Source organism: Phaseolus vulgaris, chromosome 1, assembly GCF_000499845.2.
Source record: "Phaseolus vulgaris cultivar G19833 chromosome 1, P. vulgaris v2.0, whole genome shotgun sequence".
Taxonomy (NCBI): Eukaryota; Viridiplantae; Streptophyta; class Magnoliopsida; order Fabales; family Fabaceae; genus Phaseolus; species Phaseolus vulgaris.
In genome coordinates, this window is record NC_023759.2 from 44352507 (window position 1) to 44363075 (window position 10569).

General features: G+C 28.5%; 1 protein-coding gene across 1 annotated transcript; it reads left to right on the forward strand.

Moving 5' to 3' along the window:
• Nucleotides 1-582: 582 nt before the first annotated feature.
• LOC137816211 (uncharacterized) lies at nt 583-1411 on the forward strand. The gene has a single exon (XM_068619289.1). It carries the CDS (start codon nt 866-868, stop codon nt 1304-1306), a length of 441 nt encoding a protein of 146 aa, XP_068475390.1. The 5' UTR covers nt 583-865; the 3' UTR covers nt 1307-1411.
• The last annotated feature ends 9158 nt before the right edge of the window (nt 1412-10569 follow it).

The window sequence follows — 10569 nt, forward strand, 5'->3', positions numbered from 1 at the left end:
AAAAGTAAAAAGTCATGAATTTTACTGTATAAAAAAATCATATAATTAGAAACACCCTTTTTAAAAAAGTGATTATCATCCTATTTTATAATGAATTAAAAAGAGTTTTATCAAATTTATTATAAGAAAATATTTTAAAATATTTGAGACTTTGTTGTAGATGTAAATAAACAAAGAGTATTGAACCACCTAATAGTTTCAATTAATGTTTTTCATTTCCTTTGTGATATTGTTTTGTTTGTACATAATACTACTTTGATGTTTTTAAGCAACATACCATTTTCCTTTTGATTGTAATATAAATAAAAGAATTAGTTTTAACTACATTAATAGTGTTTAGCTTTCAACTTGAAGACGCTAGTTAAATTAAAATCTGAAGCTTCAAAATTCTTGGAAGAAATTATAATTAATAAGTAACTTAGTATACAATTTTAATCACAAGTCAATGTTGAGATTTGTCTTCAATAGCGCTTAGCAATGAAATTGGCGCTTAAGCACTTAAATCACTAATTCAAAATTTAAAAGTGCTTTAGCGTGAAATGGAATTTATTTTGCCACTTTAGCTGTTGGCAAAACATGGAAAAGAAAAAGTTGAATATAAATGAGTCGTGGCAGTTAAAATGTGCAGAGACAACAATATTGACACGTGTTAACCCGGAGGTGAAGCACGTGGCAGAGAATTCTAGCACAACCGCGAGTGCTCCATAGCTCGAACATATCCTCCTCAACTTCCAGCACTTTCCAGTGACCAAATGTTCCCAACACCGAAGCTCTTATTTAAAAAGAACTTCAGATATTGCATCATAGCATGGAACAACATCACTGAAGAAGCAGAAGAGAGTGAAAAAAAAAATCAAAATCAAGAATGAAGCCAATTGACGATAAACAAGAGAAGGTGACGATCAGAGCGGTGAGCCGCGACGAGGAAGGAAGAAAGAGGGTGGAGAAGATAGAGGTCGGCACTCACAACGTCGAAACCCTAAAGTACGTCGAGAAGAAGCTCATCAACAAGGGTATCCAGCGCCAGGACCGCCACCCCGCCGGTGGCATCGGCATCGGACGACAGCCTCCAAAGTCCGGCCACGGCGGCAAGTTCACTTGGGAGGGCCCCGCTGACATGGCGGAGAACGAGCTCATGGCGGCGCCCGCGGCCATTGACGAGGGGGACCCCAACTATGAGGATGGCGAAGAGAAGGGAGAGGAAGTGGAGGAGTTAGTTGTTGGGGAGGTTGAAGTGGGCAAGGTTGGTGAGGAACACGTTGGGGTTGCAAGGATTGACATTGATCCTCGTCTGAATACGAACTAATTAACCATGATGTTATTTGGTTTGCTAATGTACATTGGTTTTGATGTTTTCCTTTTACTTACTTAATCTAGATTTCTAATAAATCCCATATTAGTTTCTTTTTTAGCTCCATTCTCGTATTAAGAGATAAATTATCTTTCTTGGATTTTATTAAACGTTTTATACACAGAATTGTCTTGGTGTAAATGTTTAATAACCCTTTTAGTCCTATTAAAGTTCAAGAGTCTAACTATATCCCAATTCTTTATGATTCATGATTTTTCTATTATTAAACACAGATTTATTTTTCAATTTTGCCATTTATTTTATCATTTATTCTATGCACATTGAACTACATCATATTGAATAATAAAAAATTACAATCACTATATTGAATTACGTTTGTAAAATGTAATATAAATATTTTTTTCTAAAATATTGGAATTACGTTAAACTAGGGATTACCTTAAATTAAATATATACTAATATTCGAAAACATTTTTATAAGAGAGCATATAAGATAAGATTTTATTTTCAAACAACTATTTTAAAATTAAAATTTGGGGTTATTTCTAAGAGCTATTAATATAAAGAATATTTAAGCATGAAAACTAAACTTTTTTTCATTTTTATTATTCTTAGAGCTTGCTTGAATCTAAAAGAAAAAAAAAATCAAACTTGTTAGTTTTGGTAGTTTATTCATGCACCTTTACATTTTTTTTTCCTGCAACCCCACATGTTGTGAGGTTGGACATAGACAAAATTTACATGGACACAGACAAATTTATAGATAAAATTGTCCCTATAGGTTGGACACAGTAGATAAAATTGTCCCTATAGGTTGGACACAGTCAAAATTTACATGGACAATGATATGAATGACAATATTAATTCAAAATAAAATAAAAAAATCAACATCCATAATTAAAAAAAATTATTCGGATCCATCAATTTATAATAAAATTTATGTAAACTTTGCTGTTGGAACATCCCTTATTTGAAAAAAAAAAAAAAATTAATGAATCCGTAAAAAAAATTATAAATCTGTAACACACTCTGTCAGTTTCGAGATTTAAAAAAAGAAAAATGTAAAGGTGAGATTTAAAAAAAGAAAAATGTAAAGGTGCAGGAGGAAACTGCCGTTAGTTTTGGTGGAACTATGAGAATACGGGCCTTCTCTAAGCCCATATCATGTTTATCGTTTATAAGTAAAGGGCCTTCTATCACTATGCGCAATTCATTAATTAGATTGGTTTGAGTTTCAGAGGTTGAATAACTCTTCATTAGCCCCTCATTTTAAATTAAACTCTCTTTTTTCATTTAAGCACCAATATTGTTATATCGTGTTTGGACCTTTATTTGCTATGAAAAAAAAAATTGTTCATTAAAAACATGTACTTTTTGGTTTTAATCATAATTTTTTTAAATAACATTGTTTTTCTAATTTCTTGGTTACACTCGAAGTTCATGTTTCACCTGACTAAAATTACGTTTCTAAGCAATGATCTGAAAAAAAGTTCATCGCTGATTATAAGAACACTTGAAGAGAAGCATTGCTTAAACTTTGTCTTTTTTATAAGGAGTCCAACCTCAGTTACCATAGCTCTTCATATGCATCTATATCATAAACTTAATCATGTAAGTAACGTCATGGACTGTGTATAAACTTATGCTTAATAGTGTTTCTGATATTACAACACAAAATACAACATTTAATAAGTTTATTAATTTTTTTAAAAATATCTCGAGAGTTATACTTATCACTATGCTTACCAGTAAATGTTATAAATATTTTTATATGCGTAGAGCATAGAAATTAAATTCAAGCAATGTTTATATTTGCTTAAATATAATTATTTAAATCTCATTTTATTCTTCTAAACTTTCGAGTTAAGAAAAATTATTTGCCTCAATTTTAATTATGTTTTAGCATTTCTCAATAGATATTATCATTAATTTAAAAAAAAATGGGTTGACATGTAAGTATATATGAATTGTTTTCTGGTACTAATTATCCGTATAATGTATACTTTTTTTGTTTCATGACCTTATGTAGGATAAGAAGCTCTTTTGGAAAAATACAGAACCCCTTCTTTAGTTCTCTGTTGCGACTATTCTTGGAGCACAAATTTGACTTTTGTATAGGATGCGCATAATGAAGGATTTTTGTAATTGATTTTGAGGGACTAGTAAACTATTCTCCTGGTTCATAGTTTTGTGTTGGATGGTACCGTTTAGGCAACTAGAGGGGAAGTCTATTTGTAGGTTTTTTATTGGGCAAATTCTTTCTTCACCTCCGCACCTTCTCCCTCTTGTAAAGTAGGTTTTAACTTTTTTAAAAGTTTTAAATAATTTTAAAGGAAGTATAACTTAATATTTTAAAATAACCATCTATGCACTTTATACATTCTTTCTATAGTAATACTTTCATTTTTTAATCGCTGAAAGAACAATTTCATTATTTAAGTGTGCGTGAGATGTTTAATAAAAATATTTGTTCTATTAAATTTTTCCCATTGCAAAGATGATTTATTGTGTTTTGTATTTTTTTTTTTTGCACCTCTTTTTTTTTTTTTAAAGTTTTGTGGCTTCCAAAAAAATGAAATAAAAGGAAACAAAAACATAACCATAGCTATCACTAGTAAAAACACCACAAAACTTACCTCAACCACTAATATTCACCACAAGCAACTACCATCACTTGAAAATGAAGAAAAAAATACCTTGTTTCCAACATAATCATAAAAATATTATTGAATTAAACAAAAAATATTTTTTCTTTTTATTATCTCCCCTTAGTGTCACATTTTTTGTTTTTCTTTTTTTGATATGGATTGGCACAACTATCTTTACCACACTTCAATTTATTTTTTATTATTAATAATAAAAAAATTAGTTAGTTTATGTCAAATAATATTTTATTAATATTTGTAATTGAAAAATCAATAAATTCATTTTTAACAAATTGATAAGTGTGGCCAAATTTAAATTCTCAAAGTACAATTTTCAAGTTTTGGTAAAAGAACTTGATCGAGAGAGGAGTCTCCCTTAAAAAAAGTTAATTAAATTTTAGGATTTTTTTTTTTAATTTCACACTTCATTTTAGATTTGGATAAATTGTATTAATCTTTTTGTTGTGTTCTAGTCTGTTCTAGTCTGATCTGTTTGTTCAGGTTGGTTCAGTCTAGTCAGGTTTGGTTTGGTCTGATATGGATTGATTTGGTCTTGTTTAGTTAAGTCTAGTCTATCTCGGTTCAGTTTGGTCCAATTCGGTCTAGTCTATTTTGGTTTAGTTCGTTTCAGTTCGGTTTGATCAGGTTTGGTTCGATTTGGTCCAATTCGGTTTGGTTTGGTTCAAAAATAAAGTGTAAAAGACGAATAAGGGTGACAAAGTGGGTCTGTCTTAGGTTCAATCCAATTCGGTTTGCTCCATTCCGATATGGGTTGGTCTAGTTTGGTTCGGTTAGGTATGGTATGGTTCACTTTAGTTCCGTCTGGTCCGATATGGTTTGGTTTGATATGGTCTAGTCCGATTTTGTTTGGTCTAGTACAGTTGGGGTTGGTTTGGTTTGGTCCAGTTCGATCCAATCTGGTTTGGTCTGGTCTGGTTTAGTTCAATCTGGTTCAATTCGGTTTGGGTCGGCCCAGTTCCTTTTCGTTTGGTCCGGTCCGATTCGGCTTGGTCTGGTTCGGTTTGTTCCATTTTTGGTCCAATCCAATCTGATTTGATTCAATTGGGTGGGTTTGGTCTGATTCGGTTCGGTCTTGTCTGGTTCGGTTCAGTGTGGTTTAGATTGGTCCGGTGCGGTTTTGTTTGATCTAGTCCGGTTCGGTCAAATTCGGCCGAGTCCAGTCTGGTTCGGTCTGGTTCGATTCACTCTGGTCTGGTTCGGTTCGCTCAGGTCTGGTTTAGTTTCATTTGGTCTGGTCTAGTTCGATCCGATTTGGTTTGGTCTGCTCTGGTCCTGTCTGATCTATTTTGGTTTGGTCTTGTCCGATTCGGTCTAGTCTATTTCAGTCTGGTCTTATCCGGTCTGATCCTACCTATTATGGTCCTGTTCGATCTAGTTTGGTCCAGTTTAATCCGGTCTGATCTGGTTCAGTTCGGTCTATTATGGTTCAATCTGGTTTGGTTCGGTCCGGTTCAATCCGGTTTGGTCTGGTTCGATCCGGTATGGTTTGGTTCCTTTTAGTTTTGTTTGGCCAAATTATTTTAGTTGCATCCGGTCTGGATACCGGTTTGGTCTGGTTTGGTTTGGCCGGTCGTGTTTGGTCTGTTTTGTTCTGATCTTGTTTGCTGTATGGTTTGGTCTAGTTCGATTTAGACTGGTTTGAACCGCTCAATCCAATTTATTTCGGTTGGATCCGGTCCGATCTGATGAGTTTGGTTTAATCTGATTTGGTCAAGTTTAGTCTCATCTAGTCACAAAATGATATTAAAAAAATGATTACTTGAGTTTAAAGAAAAAAAAAACTCAAAATACGTATTCTTGTAATACTCTAATGTCATCACTCAAACTCATCTATAGATTGATAAAAAAAAATACACAATTTTCCAGTAGAAACGAGTATATTGAATGTATATATAAAAAAGAGTTATTGAATTCATGTATATTTTTAATTTTTTATAATATATAAAGCATAGCCTTTGTAGTTTTTTTAAGTTTTCTTCAATTAGGTTTAGGTTTGTAGAGTTTGAGAGCAACGAAATGAAATTGAATAGCATAAGCATCAATGTTGAAGGCGGTTAAATAGATCGAGGATCTGTTGAAGTTTTAAGGATTTAAATAATGAGTTGGAGGTGAGCTTTCTATTACATTAATCAAGTTGTTGTTGGGAACATGAACTGAACTAAAAGCTTCGGATTGAAGAAGTTTGAAGTTTGAACGGTCGAAGAGTTGAAGTATGAAAAAGGACGTGTTGAGGGTTACGGTCTTTGCTTCGAGATGTTACGGAATTTTCAATGTGGTTCCACTGTCATCTTCTGCTTCCCACCAATGTTCACACCATTTCACACTCATTGGATTGCAGAACTTCCAAATGTTAATGATTGCAAGTGCAGCTATTTTTAACCACGGAAACCAATTCGCCGCTGTTTTTATTGGTTTGCTTCTGACACAATCACATTCCATTTCTCTTTGCTGCTAAATTGAAATTGAAATAAAGTGTTTAAGCAGATACATGTCTTCCAATTACTCAGCTTTCAAGAAAAGGAATCGTGGTCTTAACGAAGCTGGTAAAGTGTTACCTGCACATCAATTGCTTCCATGCATCATCATCATCTTCTTCTTATGCCTAAGGGGTTAAAGTGAGTGCGTGTGTCAAAAGGGTCGCATCTTCAGATTATAAGATACATTTTTCAGATGTCAAAATGAATACAGTTTTATTTAATTTCTCTACAAATAATGACTTTATTTTATTTTTTATATTATACTACAAATCGATTAAAAGTTATATTAAAAACTTATTAATTTTTAATTATAGAACCTTTTAGGACTGGATGACCATTTTTATATGTAGTGTATTTTATTTAAGCCACAAAAATGGATGAAATTGATTCAGCATATTTGTTTAATTGTTCCTTTGTGTCTTTAGGTACATGAGACTATCGAGTAAACTATATATTGCAATCATTAATATTATGTTGACAACTAAGCATAATCCGAGGTTGATTAGTGATATTGTTGTGACTATTTTAGCTAATCAATGGTACTGATCTACTGTTAACCTAATTTCGAATATTATTTACTGAATGTTTTTGTATTAATAAGAACTTGACTAGTAAATATTATATATATATATGAAAGAAATTAAAATATTTATAACTATTTATAAAAAGTTAAAGGTTGTATTCAAATTATTCAGTACGGGGTTTCTGTTTTGAAAATGTTCAATTTTTTTTTTAATTTTCAAGATCTACCAACAAAATCGAATGGAAGGATAGTAACAAACATTTTTTAAAATAAAGTACAAAATGTACCATTTTAAAATAAAGTACAAAATGTAACATTTGAAAACGAATATAAATTAAATAATAATTTATATCTCTACATATAATATTTAGACAAATGCTTTAATTTATCCAAAAAATATTTTAAATGAAGATAATAAGATTTATTGTTTACAGATGCAGTTTTCTTTCATCAAGATTGTAATAGTTCAATTTTTACGAATTAAAACTTACAGAGTACATTTAAAATCTTTAGATATATAAATATGTATTGAATCTATAGGTATATTATTAATTAAACACACAGTCAATTGGAAGATTATACATATCATTCACATGAAATATACAATGATAGATTGAAAAATCAATACTAGATTAAAACTTAAAAGATATAACATGTTATAATATCTAATTTGTGAGCTCATCACTTTGATATACATCACATCTAGAAACTTTTAATAATAGAGTAGGTTTTACACATATGATTAAATATTAGTAACTTTTCACTTCAATTTAATTTAAAAACAAACATATGTCAACTCTTCATTATATAATATATTTATTTATCTATGTGCATCATTAGATTTTGGACATTTTATTTAATTTTTAATTTAATATTTATATCACATTAAATATATAACTTAATAGTATATATTCTATCACTAGTTATGCATACATATTCATCAAAATAATATTATTATGTTATTACTCCCAACCCAACATCATCCATATAATATATTGAATCCATCTATTATACAATGATTCACAATGTATTTTTATCATAATAGTATCGCTTTAATTATTACTTACAAAAAAAAATATTCTAAAACAAATTATAGTTCAATACAATTAATATATCCAAATCCATGTACTAGTAAAAGAAAATTATTAAATAAAATAAAATAAAAAACTTCAAAAAGTTAAAAAGAAAATAATAATAATAATGAATTTTGTAAATAAACAAATAATAGTTTAAACTTGATTATATATATTTAAATGCAACTTTTTTATTTTAACCTTTATTCTTTTTAAAGTCATTGGTATTAAATAGGAAAATCTAATCTTGCATTCACTGATTTTTAGATAAGATGGGTTTTTTAAGTCAATGAACAATTAGAAGACCAATTTTCAACTAAGTTGATTGAACTTCTACTAATATAGAATGATTAAAATAGAAAAAAAAAACTTAATTACTTTGACTTAAACAAATTGAGTATTTAAAGGAATGGTAAAAGAAACCATCACAAAAGGAATAATAAGTGTGTCATCTAATAAAATAATAACTCAGTTAAATAAAATTATAATAAATAAATGTTATATTAAATTCACTACTATAAAATATATATTTTACAATGAGTGATTTAAAATATTTGAAGCTAAAAATAATGATATTTTGTAAATAGATACAAAATGATATATTAATTATAGATTTGACTGATATAAAAATACTTTTTTGTATCTATTAAAAGTTAGAGTCCAAGTTAAAAGCATTTATTACATCAATTAAACTTTTAATCAATGTAAACATCTCTTGCAAAATAATGGTCAAGGATTTTGATATTACTTGTTGGACAATTTGAAGGAAGGAAAAAACATGGAGATATTCACCAATACATCAAGAATCAACAACAAAATAAAACTTGACAAAAAAATTAAAATAATAAATTTATGACTTTTTTTTTTACAAATTAATTGTTTATCATTTTCATTTCTACCAAATGAAAAACTTTCAACTCAACCTTAAATCATTAACGTAAACGACAATAACGTATAACATACTCACTCTTTTTTAAAAAAGAACCAACATACCCACGATAAGGACACACAACCACCAAGATATATCAATTTATCATATTTTTGTTAAATGTTATAGAAATTAAAATTTTACCATAAAATAAAATTTAAATATACTATTTTAAATTGTAATTGCAGTGTTTTGTGTGTGAAGCATGGAACGATAAATGTGAATATTTTTTTCAAAAAAATAATATTTTGAAATCTATTAAAAATATTAAATTTAGCCTCACTAACAATTTAAATATGTGTATCTATATTTGAATATGTGTTTTTTTAAGAGATGTTAAAATTGATATGGTTCAATAGGTTAACTCGTATGATTTATGAATCAAGTGATGTTAGATTTAAAAACTAATTATTTAAGATTTAAATAAGATTTTTCTTTTAATTTGACTTGTTTAGTCTGTGCGTACATGGAGAAAGGTTGAGTTTGACACCTTTATTTTAAGGTATATCAAGATTGCTAAGTATATTATTAAATGATATTTCGTATAGCTAAAATATATTATTAAATGATATTTCATTTAGCTATATGAATAAGAGAAAGTTAAGAGATAGATAAAGTGTTGATGATTTCTAATTTAAAACTAATTAGTAGAAACATCTCAACTAATAGTATATATAATATCTATATATTTTAATTTATATTGTTAATTTCATAGTCACATTAACTTTTGCCTATTTTATACATCTTTGACACGTTATGTTATGTTATCAAAATTATTTGAAATGATATTTTATACTAAGATACATTATGTTGCTTTATAATGAATATTGGTATTGAATATTAAACTTTAAATTGTTGAGCATGGTTTTCTTTTATAAATTAGTTGTAATTTTTTAATTTTAAATTAAGACAAAGATAATTTTTTACTAATTCAAATTTTATTATTATTAATTCTAATTTTATTATCTTAAACTAAACTATTTTACCGTTATTATTATATGGTCAGATTACATGGATGTTATTATTCCTATCTTATAACTTCCTGTAATTGTAATTTGATTATATATATTATTGAAATAAATCAAAATAAATGAAATCAATTCAACAGCTTTGAAATCTGATGTAATTACCTCCTTACTACAACTTTTTGTCTCCTCTTATTTCCTTCAATTATCTTAGATTAGTAAAAAAATTATAATTCATTTTAAAATATATATCAGACTATATTTTTTTATTTTTTTTAATTTGACACGTAAGGTTAGATGAAAGTGGTTAGGCCACTTGTCCTAACAACTTAGGTATAGAAGTATGTTTATTATATATACGGGTGAGTCTATATAATTATTGATTTAAAATTAGAGGCTATAAATGATTTCCTTGCATATGGAATTTTTTTTTCTATGTATCTATAACATTATTCATTAAACATCAAAATCTATAAGTCATTTAATTCATGTAAGATTTTTTTTGAGTAATTTACATTATTCCTTGTCAGAAAAATATTCTATTAGTTTAAAGTAAAAAACTATAAACTCTTTTCTAATGTATTGAAATTCCCCAAATTATTAATTCTTAATAAAATAAACTACA